Genomic DNA, 18,519 nt, shown 5'->3' on the forward strand with positions numbered 1-18,519 from the left:
GTTGAGGTTCATCTTTTTGCATACAGACTTCCAGTAACTTGTTCTATACCCATTTGGTGACATTTGTATCCTATACCACTGAATTACATTGATATCTTTGTGCAAGAGCAGTTGACCATATAACCATAGGGGTCAATGTTTTAACTTTTTTCGTATACAATGAGAATAACATGTTTTTATAATACACAGGGCAGCTACCATCTAGAGCAGTAGATTGATTATAATCAGCACCCCAGTGTTTACACTTTCCCTCTCCATAGGCAAATACTATAACTTTTCCTGTTTTTGAACATTGTATCCTATATAAATGGAATTATTATGTCTGACTCCTTTCATAAAAAATGACATGTATGAGAGCCATCTTTGTTGTTGAGTATAGCAGTTTTAGTTTGCTTTGTTCTATTGTTGAAGGATTTTCAGGTGACTGGATGTTAGGTTGGGAAATAGATTATGGTGAGGCAGAAGCAGCACAGAGACTGGTAAGGTAACTAGAATAAATAAGGTAAGATTTCATCATGAGGAGATCAAGAGACAATGAAGTAAATAAATGTAAGATAACTGGAAGGTAAAATTCAGGCAACTTGGTGATTGATTAGATAGAAGTAGGAGCAAGGGAAAGGGATGTATCGCGATTCCTAGGTTTCTGGCCTGGTTAACTGATAGATGGATGTTGTGTTTATTTCTTGAGAGAAGAGAAAAGAACATATTTAGGTAGAACAAAAGCTGAGTTCATGGGGCTGGGTTGTGGCTCAGTGGTAGAGCGCTTGCCTAGCACACATGAGGCACTGGGTTCAATCCTCAGCACCACATAAAAAATAAATAAATAAAATAAAGATATTGTGTCCATCTACAACTAAATTTTTTTTTTAAATGAGTTTATGGGGCTGGGGATATATAGTTCAGTTGATAGAGTGTTTGCCTTGCATGTACATGGCCCTGAGTTTGATCCCCAGCACCACAAAAAAACAAACAAACAAACAAAAAACTGTGTTTATTACTGGGTATTTTAATATACTAGAGGAGCCATTAATCAAATATTTGTATTATAAGTATGGGGTATACTGGGAAAAAAATAGAAGTTTCCAAAGTAGGAACATTTTTAAGATAGTTGTCATATAAAGAACACTTGTATTGGAGTTAAAAGATCTGATTTCATTCAACTTCTGTTGGCTGTGTGACTAAGGGCAAATCACTTGGTCTTTTTGAGCTTTATTCTTTCTCATCCATAAAATGGGAATAATAGTTTGCTTCATAGGATTAAATACATATAACATATGTGTCAGTTTATAGGTATTTGACCCAGTAGATGCTCAGAAAAGTTGGTTCATGAACGTGTAGTCTGGGTCAATAGGAAAAAATCAGGTTATGGAAAACCTTGAAAGGTGTAAAGGAGATTTGGCATATTATGAAACTATATAGTTTCTTATTATGGGAACAGATTTATGGAAGTTTGGTTTCAAGAAGTTGTTCTCACTGCTGTGCAGGAAAAAGTTAGAAGCAAGAAATATTTAGAAAATCAGTTGTCAGAGAGCTGGGGATATAGCTCAGTTGGTAGAGAACTTGCCTCATATGCATAAGGCCCTGGGTTCAATCCCCAGTCAGGCTAGGGTTGTAGTTCTGGTAGAGAGCTTGCCTCGCAGGCATGAGGCCCTGGGTTCAATCTTCAGCACCACATAAAAATAAATAAATAAAAATAAAGATATTGTGTCCATCTACAACTAAAAAAATATTAAAAAAAGAAAAAAGAAAAGAAAGAAACTCAGTTGTTATAGTTCAGGATAAGGTGCTTGAGGGCCTGTTTGGTCTGGATCTCAACATGGTCATAGAGATAAAAGAAGAAATCAGAGATTTCAAAGGAAGAATTAGCAAGATTTGCTCAGACTAGTTTTATGACTTAACTGAGAGAGGAGTCAGTTACTTAGGAGCCTGAGATGTCTAGCCTAGGAAGCTATAAAAATGGCCAAAGGAATGACAAATCTTGGGTAGTCTGAAAGGGAACCTGAGTTAGGACAAGGATGGTATATTCAGTTTTGAATGTGTGACGCTTAAATTTATAGTACTGCATTGGTTGTCCATTACTTTCTGGCAGTGAGATATTGTGAAAAAGAGCACAGATTAGAATTCAGGAGATTGTTTTATTTATTTTTTTTAAAGTACTGGGGTTTGAATCCAGGGGCACTTGATTACTGAGGCACATCCCCTGCCCTTTTTGTATGTTATTTAGAGACGGGTCTTGCTGAGTTGCTTGGGGCCTCTCTGAGTTGCTGAGGCTGGCCAGCTAGGAGCACAGATTTTAGAATGAAACTGCTGAGTTGAAGCCTATCTCTGTTAATTACTAGCTCTATGTACTTGTTTAACTTATCTCTGCCTCTACTTTCCCATCTGCAATGAGAGTTAAGGATAGATAGAAGGATTACACTGTATGTAAAGCATTTAAAATGGTGCACAGCACCTGCAAACTACTATTTAAATGTTCATGGAGGTTATTGGAATAGTTGTTATTTTGTCAGTTGTCAAGGAATAAAATGCATGAACAAAAGAAATGAATTGTCTCCAGATGGGTAGCTGGAGAAGTGGAAATGGTACAGTGATAAAAATCATGAGCTTTAGAGTCAGACATGCTTTGTGGTTTAAGCAGCCCCTAATCCCTCTAATTGTCACTTTCTTTAACCTATGAATCAGAAATCACAATATTTCTCTTATGGGTAATTATGAGGGTTAGTTGAGATAAATCTAAATTACCTGGACCATAGTAGATGCTAAAAAAAAAATAATGCTGTCTGTCTATTCCCCACCCTTTGCCTCTTCCTTTAATGTAGAGCAGTTCTAGGAGTTTGATTTTTTTTTTCTTGTATGCCTTCTTATTGCAATTTTGGAACCTGTAAAATCATTTGTTTGCTCACTGAAAAATAATTAATAGCTTTAAAATTGAATGGATATACCTCAAAAGTGTATTGTCAGGTTGTGTGTCCCTCTTTCCTTTGCTGTTTTGGATTAGTTGCTTTATCATTACAAAAATAAATCTTGCTAGAACCAATATGGTGGCATTAATCAGTCACAGAATTGACCTGGTATGTAGTCTCAGATTCCTTCATCACTATATTATAAGCAGCTGTCATCAGAGTTGATACAGTAGTAAAAAACCTGTCTATTCTCCCTGTTTTAGAGTTCTGTAGAAGAAAATAATAGAATAATAAATGAGCAGTCCATTAACCCTCTGTCTTGAGATGTGGATTTAATCATACTTCATGACAAGTAGGGTGTCTTATAGCAGATGCTTATCTATATTATAACATTGTTACATAATGTGGGCATCCTTAGATACCTTTAAGAAAGATGCAATAGTTTTGAGAATATAATACAGTTGCTAAATGCAAAGATTATAATACTAGTAGCCAACAAAAGATGTGCATAAGAATCAGCTGGGATATGGTCTTTTCATTTTAATTTTTTTCCCTTTGGCACTAGGGGATTGAACCCAGGGATGCTTGCTTAACCACTGTGCCCCATCCCAGCTCTTTTTAATTTTTTCTTTTGAGACAGGGTCTCACTAAATTGGGTAGGGCCTCCCTAATTACTGAGTCTGATTTCAAACTCACAGTCTTCCTGCCTCAGCTTCCTGAGTCACTGGGATTATAGGTGTGCCCCAGCACACCCAGTTTGGAATATAGTTTTAAAATACTCATGCTTGGCCTCCTTGTCCAGATTTTTTTTTTAATATTTATTTTTTAGTTTTTTTTTTTTTTTAAGGTGGACACAGTATCTTTATTTTACATTTATGTAGTGCTGAGGTTCGAACCCAGGGCCTCATACAAGCTAGGCGAGCACTCTACCACTGAGCCACAATCCAAGCCCCCCCTGGCCAGATTTATTGAATCAAAATCTTAAGAAGATGGACCCTAACATGTGCATTTTCTAAAAGTAACTCCAGATGATACTGCTATATATACCATTTATTAAAAACAACTAGACAGTGGCAAGAATGTAGAGAATTAGGCATTCTCGTATGCTACTGGTATGAGTATAAATTGAAATAATACAGCCAACAGAACAGTTTTGCAGTATATTATCAAAATTTCAGATCTGTTCTATAGGAATATATATAGGCACAAAAATGTAGTTTTAAGAATGTTTTCCATAGGCCTGTTATGAGCAACTAATTGATTTTCAGTACACAAAGAGTTGAAGACATGATAGTGATATCACACTTGTTTATTATTCAGTCCTTTAAAGGATGAAATATGTATGAAAATTATACATGCCAGTATAAAATACATCTAGGATATGTTATTAAGTAAGCCTATTTTTAAATTATATATAAATATTATAGAGAAAGATGTGGCTGAATGCCACCAAAAGTGTTCACAGTGATTGTCTATGGCATAGAAGAGTGGGAACGATATGGAATTAGTCTTTTTACTTTTATATTTAAAATATTTGAAATAAGATTTCATTTTTATAATAACAGAAATTGAATAAAACTTTAGTGGAATTTTAAGAAATCTTGAATGGCAGCTATTTATACGTGTCAGGACACTGCTTGTTTGGCATATACCAATTTTAACTGGGACTTAATAATCTAAAACTTGGGAAAAGAAAGGAATGTTAGGACAACAAGTCTCAAGTAAAAATGCCTGTTTGCAGAGAGGGTAAAAATTTGTTGTCAAAGTTGTTATGAAGGTAATCAGGAGTTTTGCTTTTATATATATATATTTAGTTTTAGGTAGACACAGTAGCTTTATTTTAGTCCTTTATTTTTATGTGGTGCTGAGGATTGAACCCAGTGCTTCACGTGTACTAGGCAAGTGCTCTACCACTGAGCTACAACCCCAGACCAGGAGTTTTAAATAGACAAACATTTAAGATAAAATTTGATCTGTATGATACTTATATCATCTATCTGTCTATTCACATCTGGATATGAAAATTAGGATTGAAACATTGGGTTTAAACCTTTCTCAATTGATTAGCCTCCTGCCTATGAGGATACTAACACATTTTAATTCCTTCTTTTATAATTTCAGGCCCGATGAGAGAAAGGGAAAGTTAAGGATGCTGGAGCAGAACAATGGATTTCTCTTTCTCTTTCATGCAAGGGATCATGGGAAACACAATTCAGCAACCACCTCAACTCATTGACTCCGCCAACATCCGCCAGGAGGATGCCTTTGATAACAACAGCGACATTGTTGAAGATGGTGGCCAGACACCTTATGAAGCTACCTTGCAGCAAGGCTTTCAGTATCCACCTACAACAGAAGACCTTCCTCCACTCACAAATGGCTACCCACCATCAATCAGCATGTATGAACCTCAAACCAAATACCAGTCATATAATCAGTATCCCAATGGGTCAGCCAATGGCTTTGGTGCAGTTAGAAACTTTAGCCCCACTGACTATTATCATTCAGAAATTCCAAACACAAGACCACATGAAATTCTGGATAAACCTTCCCCTCCACAGCTACCACCTCCTCCTTCGGTACCACAAACTGTGATTCCAAAGAAGACTGGCTCACCTGAAATTAAACTAAAAATAACCAAAACTATCCAGAATGGCAGGGAATTGTTTGAGTCTTCCCTTTGTGGAGACCTTTTAAATGAAGTACAGGCGAGCGAGCACACAAAGTCAAAGCATGAAAGCAGAAAAGAAAAGAGGAAAAAGAGCAACAAGCATGACTCATCTAGATCTGAGGAACGCAAGTCACACAAAATCCCCAAATTAGAACCAGAGGAGCAAAATGTAAGTTGAAACATCTTTTTGAAAATTTTTGTAATCTTTCACATTTACTGGAAATCAAAGACATCTTTTTTAGTTTGAATCTCTTCAAATTTGAACATCTCTGGTAACTTCTCTGAAATCCCCAGCAAGGTACTTGGGATGTTATAATAGATGCTAATAAATATTTGTTGAAAAAAATGAATGGGGGCTGGGGATATAGCTCAGTTGGCAAAGTGCTTGCCTTGCATGCACAAGGCCCTGAGTTCAATCCCCAGCACCACAAGGGAAAAAAAAAAAAAAAGGCCTTCATTAAAGAAATATTTTAAAAGCATAGACACCAAGAATTTTGTTTATGTTTCTTTATCTTAGAAGCCTCAGTTATTTTTACTTGCTTATGGTAAACTCCTGGTTTTTGAAGATGAAAAGGAAAGTTTATGAGAAACACATTTTTCATTTATTTTGGACTAACTTTTGCTGATACAACTTGTATTTAACACTCATTGCTAATGTGTTTGCTACAAAATAAGCTGATATAATAGAATTCTTTTTATTGAAATCTGTTCATGGAGCCAGGGGTGGTGACCTATACCTGTAATCCCAGCAGCTTGGGAGGCTGAGGCAGGAAGATGGCGAGTTTAAAGCCAGCCTCAACAAAAGCCAGGAGCTAAGCAACTCATTGAGAACCCTGTCTCTAAATAAAATACAAAATAGGGCTGAGGATGTGGCCCAGTGGTTGAGTGCTCCTGAGTTCAATTCCTGGGGCCCTCCCCACCCCCCAAAAATCAGAGTTTGTATTGATATATATTGGTTAAAACTTCAGGTTGAATATTATTTATAAACCATCCTTCATGGATAACTTAAGATGCATGTTGTCGAATTTTTTAATATTTGAAGTTTCATAGCAATGATATAATATTAGAAAGTATGTAGCTAATTAATTCTAACTTGAATGAAGAGTTCATGATATGAATTGTAGATGTTTCCTAGACATTGATTTGCAAAAAAACTAATGTTTATTTTTGTGATCGTTATTTGCTTTTTATATTTGATATACCTGAGCAAGTTAAGTTTGTTTTCTTACAAACTGTTCTTTTCTTTGTACAACTGAAATGTGATCTTTTTCTGGAGTAAAGGTCACAATGGTTCTATCAGAAGCCCAAATGTGTCATTTCAAAATGTTTTCTCATTTTCTTACTTATTCATTGAACACATTGATTGACTGTCTGCTAGGCCCCATTCTGAGAATTGAAGTTATAGTAGTGAGTGAAAAACAGAGATGCCTGTTCTCAGGGTGCTTATATTACAGTGTGAGGAACTGGAAAATACATAAGTCCACATATACATAGCTCCATATGTTTCGAAAGTGTCAAATACTATGAAGAAACTAAAACTAGGTAATGAGGTAAAGAGTTCTGCATCTCTAAGATGAAAGACTTTGAAACATAATTTCTGAAATGCCTGTTGGGTTCTTTTGTCATTTACCAGATACCTACTGCTGAACCTAACTCATGTTTTTTATTGACTGTATATTGAGTAAATGAATAAATGGAAGGAGAAAAGTCAACTTTGTGCCCTCTGAACATGTTCACAGCAGCATTTCTTACCTAGATCTGCAGTGAAGAGACGTGATTCACTGTGGCTTCAGGACATCACAAAATGCATGAATCCTGGATTTGATTATTGCCTGGAGACTGTCTTGCTGCCTTGTCTTGGTTTTGCTCTAGAGAATCTGGCAAATAGGGGACCAACCAGTTTTATTTATTAGGCTAGACTTTTTGCCTTTATTGATAAAGTTAGTTAAAAAAATATATCTCAAAATAGAAAAAGGGCTGGAACCTACAGAGGCAAGATAAAATAGTCTGTTCTTTTCATAACTATTTTCTGCTTTATTAGAATCCAGGAAAAATTCAGTGCAGTGATGGTTCTAGTAGTCGCTTTACAGTCAGATTCTAAAATCAATTCAGTCTTATTGGATATCTGCTATGCCTAGCTCTTTATATCACTTAAACCTTCATTTAACTGTGGTAGGAATTCTGGAAAATATGCATTTGGATAGAATTGATATAAGTTTGCCTTTATTATTTATTGTACTACCAACAAAAAATATTCCTACAGGAGTATTTTGGCAAGAAGGTCCATTATTATGGATACATTTATCTTATTCTCCTAACACTATTCTTACTAGGTATCCTGAGGCTGTAGGACAATTAATACTCAAAGGAATAAAAGCAGCAAAGGGAGTGTTTGGAATTTCTCCCAATAAAATTATTACTCCATATACTATGAATCAAATTGATGAGTTAGCTAATGAGTTAAATACTTGGGCAATAATCATGTGCAAATCTAATGTTTCATTTGATAACCACTTACCATCTAATCCTTTATTGTCTTTTTGGTCATCGCATCCTATAATTTTTCCAAAAATGACAAGAAAAACACCTATCGGGAATGCTCCAAATATATTCACTGATGGATCAAATAATGGTACAGCAGCAATAGTTACACCTGATCAAACTTTTACATTTTTAGTATCCAAACAATCAGCTCAAAAGGTAGAGCTTAATGCGGTATTACAGGCTTTTGTGATGTTTAAAGATTCTGTATTTAATTTATTTTCCGATAGTCAGTATATAGTTAATGCTATAGTATCCCTTGAAGATGCTGGTAGGATTTCCCCTTCCTCTACTGTTTTCTCTTTGCTTTCCACTATACAAAGTCTAATCTGGGACAGAAAAGATCCATTCTTTATAGGACATATCAGGGCACATACAGGATTGCCTGGAGCCCTTAGTTTGGGCAATGATTTAGCAGATAAAACTACACATGACATACATATTTTCTCTACACTAGAAGAAGCTACAAATGTTCATAAAAAGTTCCATGTCAATGCTAATACTTTACAAAAGAGTTTTAAAATAACTAAGGAACAAGCTAGACAAATAATAAAACAATGTCAAAATTGTGTGACCTTTTTACCACAAGTTAATCTTGGAGTCAATCCTAAAGGATTGATACCTAACCATATTTGGCAGATGGACGTCACACACTTGCCAGAATTTGGAAAATTAAAATATTTGCATGTTACAGTTGATACTTCTTCTGGATTTTTGCTGGGGCCCCTTCGGCTGTGGCTCTCAACAGGTATCCATGGATTAGAATGTTTAGATACAATTTAAGAGTTTTAGTAAAATCCTGCTGAGCACAATTTAATATTTAATTATTTAGGATCTTAAAATATCTTGGAGTAAAGCAACATCAATTTGACCCAAGATATACAGGTAGAAAATGGTATTGATTGTACTCAATATTACTAAAACCATTGCCTGAACATGGAATTTTGGGGGGAAATTCAAAGTTTTTTTATCTTCTCTTTTACCCCCTTTCCTTGTGCTATCTTCTGCCTCTTCCTTCCCTCTTTTTTCCTCTTTCCTTCCTTCCTTTAAAAAAAATTAAGATTCAATTTTGATTAATTGAAATTTTATCACACATGGAGGCAATTGTAAGCTTAAGAAGTAGGTACCATAAAAGTTATCCTTCATCCGACCATAGAACTTTAAAGCCAGAGCTCCCAAGGCTCTTGCTTATCTTGTGTTCTGCTTTTGCTAAACTAAGTAGGTGACTAAAGCTGAGCAAAGATTAATCTGCTTTGTAACTCTGTGTGTTTTAAAATTTGGCATCTTTAATATGAACATCTATATTCCTTCCCCAGGACAGTTGTGTTTTTTGATTCCCTTATGCTTCCTAGTTTGTACCTGGAGGACCTAGTACTTGTGTTAAGCAATGTAGGGGGCTTAGAAGTAAAGGGAAGCTCAGAGAAGCATCTGCTGATTCCACTGGACAGCTCCTCTCTCCTAGATGCTTCAGAGAAGCAAAACCTACTTAGAACTGTAGGCCTGGAGAAAAAGCCTGAAATAATTGTCCTGGAGCTGGATTTGCTTTTTCTTGTCTGTCTTCCTTCCTTCCTTCCTTTCAAAAATTATTTTTGTTGGTAGATTGTAATTATATATGTTAGTGGGATTTGTTGTTGCATATTTATACATGCATGCAACATAATCTTTTCTTTCTGGTTGATGTTGTTCCTTAAAAGTCTACTAATAGGTTCTTTTTTTAGTAATCAAAATGATACACTTGAAGATTTAACCCACAGGAGCTCCAGTTGTAGCTCAGTGGTTGAGCACTTGCCTCAGTGAGTCAGGCACTGGGTTCAATTGTCAGCACCACATAAAAATAAATAAAAAAAAAATAAAGATTGTGTTCATCTACAACTAAAAAATATTTTTTAAAAATTTAACACACAACTTTTCTTTTCAGTGCTTGATGTGTACATATTTCCTCCCAGTTCTGAGCTGCTTGGGCAGCTATTACTTGGAACAACCTTAAGTATGTCTTCTCAACAATGAAAATGTGTCCAAACATCTAGGCAGCGGGAGACCTGAGATCACAACTGAAATTGTATATTTTAAAAATCTGCGTTAGCTGTTTTTCCTCCCACCAAATTAGAAACATGTGGAGATGTTTCTGCACTTCTTCTCCTTGGCAGGTGTAATGCCTCAGGCATTTGAGTGTAGGCTCTATTCAAACATTCATTGGTCTCCTTAACACTTCAAGACCAGTCTCATTAACTCTTAGCTTGCCATTTCCAAGTCTGTGGTTGGATCAGTCTCATTAACACTGAGTTAGAGGTTCATTTCGCTATCTTCAGAGTATTAGGCCTCAAAGTTTGTAGAAAATATTTACATACAAAATGTTCCTTTTGGACATGTTCTTTGCTTTTGTTTATTAACATATTTATTTATTTATTTATTTTTGTAGTACTGGGGATTATACCCAGGGACTCTCTTAATACTAAGCCACATCTCCCTAACTCTCCTCCTTCCCTCCTCCTCCCTTTCTCCTTCTCCCGTTTAAAAAAATTATTTATTCTAATTTGTTATACATGGTGGCAAATGCAAGTATTAAGTTGCCCAGGCTGGCCTGGAACTGGCAATCCTCCTGTTTCAGTCTCCCAAGTCACTGGGATTATTGGGATGCACTACCACACCCAATTCCATATTTTTTGCTTTTAACATTATGAATCTTGGTATTCATAAAGTTAAAGAAAAATACACAATTCATTGCCTCAATTTTTTTTTTTCCAATTTGAATGTTGATGTTAGTTTTCTGTTCTTTCTAGGGAATATGATTTGGTTTAATATTTTTGAAAATTATGTAGGAGAGCTTAAAATTCTGCCAGATTTGATGCATTTTAGTGATTTTTAATGAATGTTTTATTTTGTTTTAGCGATAATGGGGATGGAACCAAGGAGCACTCTTTGAAACAGGGTATTGCTAAATTACCTGGTCTGGCCTTGAACTTGTGATCCTTCTTGCCTCAGCCTCCCAAATTTCTGGGTCTTAGGTTTTAATACAATTACCAAACCAGAAATTTTTAAAAGGAATGTTTAGGATAATGTAATTTATTATAGCTATTCTCTTAATATAATTTTTTCCTGTTTAACAGTCTTTAGCCGGGTTCAGTGGCACATGTTATCCCAGCAATTTAGGTGGCTGAGGCAAAAAAATTGAAAGTTCAAGGCCAGCCTCAGCAACTTATCAAGACCTTTTCTCAAAAATAAAAATAAAGTAGCCGGACACAGTGGCACATGCTGTAGTCTCATTGACTTGGGAGGCTGAGGCAGGAGGATCACAAGTTTGAGACCAGCCTCAGCAACTTAGTGAGACCCTGTCTCAAAACAAACAAATAAAAAGTGCTGGGGATATGGCTCAGCATCCCTGGGTTCAATCCCCATTACCAAAAAAATTTTTAAAGTAAAAAGGAATAGAGATGTAGCTAAGTGGGAGGGTGCTTTTTTAGTATGTGTGAGGCCCTTAGTCCAGTCCCCAGCCCCACCAAAAAAAAAAGAGAGGTAGTAAGAGACTTTACTGTAATTCTTTTCTGGACAATAGGTCTTTCCATGTGGAATAAATAAATATATTTTTAAAGTCATGTATACACATAAACTTGTAAATTTAAAATTAATACAAATAGGGCTGGGGCTATAGCTCAGTGGCAGAGTGCTTGCCTCGCATGTGTGAGGCACTGGGTTCAGGCCTCAGCACCACTTAAAATAAAATTAAAAAAATAAAGGCATATTGTCCATCTATAGCTACAAAAAAATTTAAAGAATACAAATAAAATTAATACGAATTGAACATAAAGAAGAGCTAATTTGGGGTGGGGTTGTGGCTCAGCAGCAGAGTGCTCGCCTAGCACGTGAGAGACCCTGGGTTCGATCCTCAGTACCACAAAAAAATAAAGATATTGTGTCCATCTACAACTAAAAAATAAAATATTAAAAAAAAGAAGAACTAATTCACAGTCATCATTTTCTCTGATGATTTCTCTTCCTAACATTCACATTATTTAAACCTCCCTTATCTTTTTAACAGCTGTAATAGATTCAGAACTATTTTATCTTTTGGCATTTTTCTGAGTCATTATTTTTTATTGTTATTATTTTTACTCAGGATTTGACTTCCATTGTCCATTTCTTCATAAAAGCAGACCCTCTGCTATACTTGGTTTATCTTAATCTTCCTTTGAGCCCCAAAGATCTCCAAATGCCTACTGGATATTTGTTTTGCAAATGCATTATCACATCTTATGCTATTTTAAAAAATATTTTTAGTTGTAGGTGGACACAGTACCGTCATGTTATTTGTTTTTATGTGGTGCTGAGAATTGAACCCAGTGTTTCTCACACATGCTAAGCAAGCACTCTACCCCTGAGCCACAACCCCAGCCCCCATTTTATGCATGTTTACTCTCTATCTTGCACCCTCTTTATTTGACTTCTTTTCCCTCTCTTGTTTATATAAGAAAACTTAAGAGTAAATCTTATTGGGTTTTCCTTCTCTTGTCACCTTTCTTTTAAAAATGACTATGAAAGTTTCAGTTCTTTGAAAGTGATTTTGACAGCATTTCAAATCGGTCTGAATGAAGCACCAGCAATCTGGAACAAACCCATAAAACAAAAAAGATAATGCATTTGAATAAGAAGATTTTGAAGAAAATTCTGTCTTTAATCCAGAAAGGGAAAAAATGTTAATGGTTTTCAGATCAGTTCTTGCCATGATAGTCTTCTGTTGTATGATAAAGATTAGTCACTTCTTATCTATTTGCCCTTAAATTTGAGGCCTAGAGACCCTTCCCTTTAGACCTCAATGTGTGGTGGAGGGAGCCTCGTTTTCACAGTTACCTGTTCTTCAGGTTGCCCTGTCTTCCTGCTGTAGCTTGGTTGGAATGAGGAGCTAAGGTGAAGACTTAAGCTGTCTATAGATTAAAATGAAGCTATTGAATAAATCTATGCAAACATGGGCAGTAGTTCTAAACTGCTTCATTATACACTAGTGAGCAAAAAAAATTTTTTTCCATTTTTTTCCATTTCCATATTTTTCTTTCTTTACTCATTGAGCAACTCTCAATAGATATTTATGGTACCACTATGAAAGTAACCGACGTAACTAATTTTGTGCCTCTCAGCCAACTGCCACTATCTTTTTAACCTGGAAGACTGTAAGGACCCCTAATTAAACATTCTGCTTTCCCTCTTTCTTCCAAAATACTCACTACCTAACAGCCAACAGGATCTTTTGTTTATTTTTATTTGGGGCAGTACTGGAAATTGAACCCTGGGGTGCTCTGCCACTGAGTCCCCAACTCTTTCTATTTTTTATTTCGAGATGAGGTTGTATTAAGTTGTCTGGGCTGGTCTTAAACTTGTAATCCTCTTGCCCCAGCCTCCAAAGTAGATGAGATTATAGGCATGCCCTACAATGCATGGCAGGATCTTTTTAAAACACAAATTGGTATTTGTTATTCATCTACCTACATCTCTTGAATGGCTTTTCATTGCACTTAAGATAGAATCCAAACACTTTACTATGGTTTACAAAGACCTTATATTCTAATCTGCCTCTCCACTCTTATTTTTGCAAGCTCTCTCTTCCTCTGGCAATTAGGTCATTAGTTGTGACCTTCTTAATTTTAGGTACCTTATACATTACTCCTTTTTCCTCCAGTGTTCTTTCCCCAGTTTTTGACTAAACTAATTCCTCCTTTGATTCTCAGATTATAACTTTAGTAGAAAGGTCTTTCCTGATCTACACACACACACACACACACACACACACCATTTTCTTTCTAAATAGCTCTTACTTCCTAAGTGAATGTCTGTGTTTCTGTTTGTTTAATTTCTGTCTTTCTTATGTATCTGTAAGTTTCTTGAGGTCAACACCACATCTGTTTGTTTCTAACAGTTTAGAGGCCTGGATTCTAATACTGTTACTAGAGCTTCATCTGCACTTTTGAGTGAATATTGATACTTGCGGTTTGGGATTTTAGCCTAGCATTCATAAAATACCATTGTCCTAACAGTTAAAAACCTTTTTGTACTTCTTTTACTTAATAAACCTTTGCTTTTACAACAGTGCCTTAAATGTCTTGAAATAATTGAGAATGAAAATTTTAAGTAGAAGTAATTATGTTCTTTTAGTGGAATTAAGACCTTATTTAATATATCTGCCCTTGTCTTTTTTTTTAACTTGTGTACATGTCACTGAGGTTACCAATTTATTTATTTTTATTTTTTATTCTTTTTAGTTATACATGACAGTAGAATGTATTTTGACATGTATACATGGAGTATAACTTACCATTCTTGTGGTTATACATGATGTGGAGTTGGTTGTATATTCATGTGTGAACATAAGAAAATAATGTTCAATTCATTATACTGTCTTTCGTATTCTACTGTATTCCCTATTCCCTCTCCCTTTCCTTCATTCCCCTTTGTCTAATCTATAGGATTTCTATTCTTCCCTATCTGTCCCCCTTATTTGTGTTAGCATCCTCATATCAGATAGAAGATTCAGCCTTTGTTTTTTGGGGATTGGTTTATTTCACTTAGCATACTATTCTCCAGTTTCATCCATTTACTTTATGCCCTCTTCTTGAGCTATCTGAATTCTGTTCTCTGACAAATGAGAGACCAAAAATATTTTAAATTGTAGAAATAGTTTGCTTTTTACAGAAAATGTAGATGATAAAAAAGTTTGAAAGAGCCTTCTTCATTATTTCCCTAATCTCATTCTCAAAAGATAATTACTGTTAGCAATTGGGTATACATTGTACGAAATATTTTCAAAACATATAAGCAATTTTAAAATAGAAGAATGGAAGATGTTGCTAGATGTATAGATCACTGGCATGAAATAATATTGTAGTTAGCATTCCTCTGGTAAGATTTTCTTACTTTGTTTCTGTAGATAAGTTTTTAAAATGTAATTGGTAAATTGAAGAGTATACATATTTTGAGTTTTTATACCCATTTCCAAGTTACCTCATAGAAATTCATTTTTAAATAACATTTGTGGGTTTTATGATTAGAAAAGTAATGTGATGTTTATTAGAAGCAATTTAACAAATATTGAAAGCATCCTCCAAATATTTTATTACCTGGTAGTAACCATTTATATCCTTTGAGTCTTTTTTCTGTGTAGATAAAAAGATTATTTTTTCAAGATTAGAATTATTATATTCGAACTACTTTGCAATTTACTGTTTTCAAATAACATAGTTAATGTTATTTAAAATATATTGATGTTCTCTTAATCTATACTGTAACTTATTTAATTCTACATTTTCAGACATTTACATTGTTTCTGTTATGTTGCTCTTAAAATATGCACCTATTTATATACCTACTCATATATTTTTTGCACCTTTTGGTACTTTTTCAATATACATTTTTAGAAATAGATTTGCTGGTTCAGAGACTTAAAAGTTTAAGGATTTTCACATATATTACCAAATTGCTGTCCAGAAAAGTTCCAGGTTACATTTTATGAACAATTTCAGAGTTCCCCTTTTTTCCCTTCAATCTGATAGAATTAAACAAACAAAAAACAATTTAGTTGATTTTTTTTTTCTTTAAGTCACTGTTCTTTGGTTTACTGCCACTTTATTCTATTCCTCTATGGCTTTTCACCTAGAGACCAAATGAGAGGGTGGACACCATACCCGAAAAAACAAGAGAAGAGCCAGTACTCAAAGAAGCCACCCCGGTGAGTTACTTTGTCCAATACTGTCTGACCAGCTGTGGTGTAAGAAGAATGTGAAAGTAACACAGTTAATTGTAATACAGTTCCCTTCTTCTTTATTTCAGAAAGTATACTGAAATAAATCTCAGAGGTGGTTTAAGAGAGAGATTTTTACAGTGCATTATTTTTCATTTAAAAACTGTCATCAATTTTTTTATTATTCACATAAATCCTCAAGATGCCTTATCAGCAATTTAGCAACAGAAGCCTTCCATCTTATTTTTAATATTTGAGGCTTATTAATTTTTTCCCTCTTTCTTCTTCTCCTTGGTAGTTATAGGTAGCAGGTATCAGATAAAAGTATAATTGAAGATAAATTTTACATTGTTAGCATTTTTAAGGTACCTTACATAGTATAAGGTTTCTTTTTTAAAGAAAAATTTCTGATGGGAGTTTTGTGACCTTTTCCTGTAGATTCAGCCAGTACTGTCTTCTGTTACAACAACAGAAGTATCCACTGGTGTTAAGTTCCAGGTTGGAGATCTTGTATGGTCCAAGGTGGGAACCTATCCTTGGTGGCCTTGTATGGTTTCAAGTGATCCCCAGCTTGAAGTTCATACCAAAATTAATACAAGAGGTAAGAAATTTCATAAATAGATATTGAATAGAAAGTTGGTAGTAAATAAAAGTGAGTTTTAAATGTATGTGAATATAAGAATATATGTGTAATGTACAATCTGCTTTAAAAATATATTTATGTATATTAGTTTTTGGTAACCAGTGGAATAATTATGGTCATCTTAACTTACAGAGATCTTCTATAACTGATGTAGCCCTTATTTTCCCTTATAATAGCTTCATTTGCTTATAATATCTCTCAAACCCTTTTTAAATTTTTTTTTAATTAATTTATTTTGAAATAGTAAGGAGTGAACCTAAGGCGGGCATACACCCCACCACTGAGCTACATACCTACCCCTTTTTATTTTTGAGGCAGATTCTGGCCTTAGTTTCCCTGACTATCCTCAAATTTGCAATCCTCCTGTCTTAGCCTCTTGAATAGCTGAGACAGGTGTGGGCCAAGTCTTCTTTGAACATTTTTGTTTCCATCATTTTCTCCTATACATAGTACTATTTTTTACCCAGACAAGTACTTTTCAACCTGATAAATTTTGCAGGATGCTTTTTCCCTTCTCTGCTCCATTTTTGAATCTGTAAATTTACTGTGGCTTCCCTATATGTTTGGTATTACATAGAAGCATAGCTTAAATCTGTCTATATATAACATAGAATTTTAAGAATGTCAAAAATTAAGAAAAGATGTATTTACACTTTTCTCTCTCTCTCTCTCTCTCTCTCTCTCTCCCTCTCTCTCTCTCTCTCTCTCTCTCTCTCCAAAACATGATATGGACTAGATTCCTGAGATTGTAAGCATTAGGAAGGGACTAGCTTTGTAGCCCAAGGAATGTTTGAGCTCAGAACTTATTCCTGGATATTTGCTTTGTGAACTCGCTCTAGTTGTGTGTTGAGTTCCTCATTGTCTATGACTGCTTTGCACCTAATTTTTTTTCTTTCACTTAAAGAAAGGTCTGTTGGTTCTATTAAGAAAGACAGGGGTGGGGGTCCACTTAAGTCTGGTATATCAGGTTTGTAACACCATCAGCCATATCCATGAAATTTTGCTATGTAGGCCAGAATCTGCCTGCATATAGCAAGCAATGTGTCTTGACCATTTTTCATCTTGTCAGTATTATGTGCTGATTAAAAGTTGGGAGAATAGAAGTGTTAGTGTGGCAGAAGTGAAAAACCAGCATTGTTGAGTGTCTGCTTTTTTTCATGTGTTTTCTTTATGCAATTCTTACAGCCTCAACACTATGAAGTAGGTAGTATTATGTCCTATGTTTCAGATAAATAGAGTCTCAAAGAAATCTCTTTCTATAACCCCTACTATTGAACATTACTTAGATGTCAGAGGGAAATCTCTTGAATTTATCCTGTCATAGTTGATAGAATTTGGGGGAGGCAATTGTTGTTCATGTGTTTATATAAGAAGGGTATTGGAACAGTATCTCTGAAGCACCTCACATCTCTAATAACCCATGATTCTATGAGTAGGGAAGAAAAGATAGGATTCTCTAAGACAGCCAAGTCTTCTAAAATAAAACAATTCCTGTCCCTATCTGGGCCTCCAGAATACTCTCAAAAATTGTATCCTAAGAGAGTGGTGGCTCTTCAGTTCTCACCTCAAGGGAACATTCTTTTGAGATGTTTCACATTTAATTTCTTTATGAAAATCTTCTGATTTCAGCTTTTTTATGAGATACAAATGAGAGCACAATTTATGCCTCATCTGTATTTTAAAGGAAGTATTTAGACTTAGTTATATTAATGAAAACTAATCCAGTCTGGTATCCCCTCGCAGTCTCCTAACTTTAATGCCAGAAAAACTGATTTTGTTTATTATTACCACCAGCAACCTGAGAACTTGGGTTAAAAAAGAATGCATATTTTGATAAAAATCTAAAGTGTTCTTTTTGTCTTGTTGAGATATAATTCACATACCACAAAATTTATCCCTTTGAAGGGTGCAGTTCAATGACTTTTAGTACATCCCAGAGTTGTACACCCATCACCACAACCTAATTTAAAAAATATTTTTATGACCCCCCAAAAGAAATTCTATATCCATTTGTTGTCACATCCCACCCCCAGTCCTA

General features: G+C 35.0%; 1 protein-coding gene across 7 annotated transcripts in view; it reads left to right on the plus strand.

The window, feature by feature from the left end:
• Positions 1 to 18,519, plus strand: part of Nsd3 (nuclear receptor binding SET domain protein 3) — a 111,847-nt gene that overhangs the window by 31,482 nt on the left and 61,846 nt on the right. For all 7 annotated transcript variants that reach the window (XM_076853866.1, XM_076853871.1, XM_076853868.1 and 4 more), the window contains exons 2-4: positions 5,025 to 5,743; positions 15,755 to 15,826; positions 16,277 to 16,439. In XM_076853866.1, coding sequence (XP_076709981.1) covers positions 5,069 to 5,743; positions 15,755 to 15,826; positions 16,277 to 16,439 — 910 coding nt within the window. In that variant the 5' untranslated portion in view covers positions 5,025 to 5,068. The remainder of the gene's footprint in view (positions 1 to 5,024; positions 5,744 to 15,754; positions 15,827 to 16,276; positions 16,440 to 18,519) is intronic.

This window comes from Callospermophilus lateralis, chromosome 4 (genome assembly GCF_048772815.1).
Source record: "Callospermophilus lateralis isolate mCalLat2 chromosome 4, mCalLat2.hap1, whole genome shotgun sequence".
Taxonomy (NCBI): Eukaryota; Metazoa; Chordata; class Mammalia; order Rodentia; family Sciuridae; genus Callospermophilus; species Callospermophilus lateralis.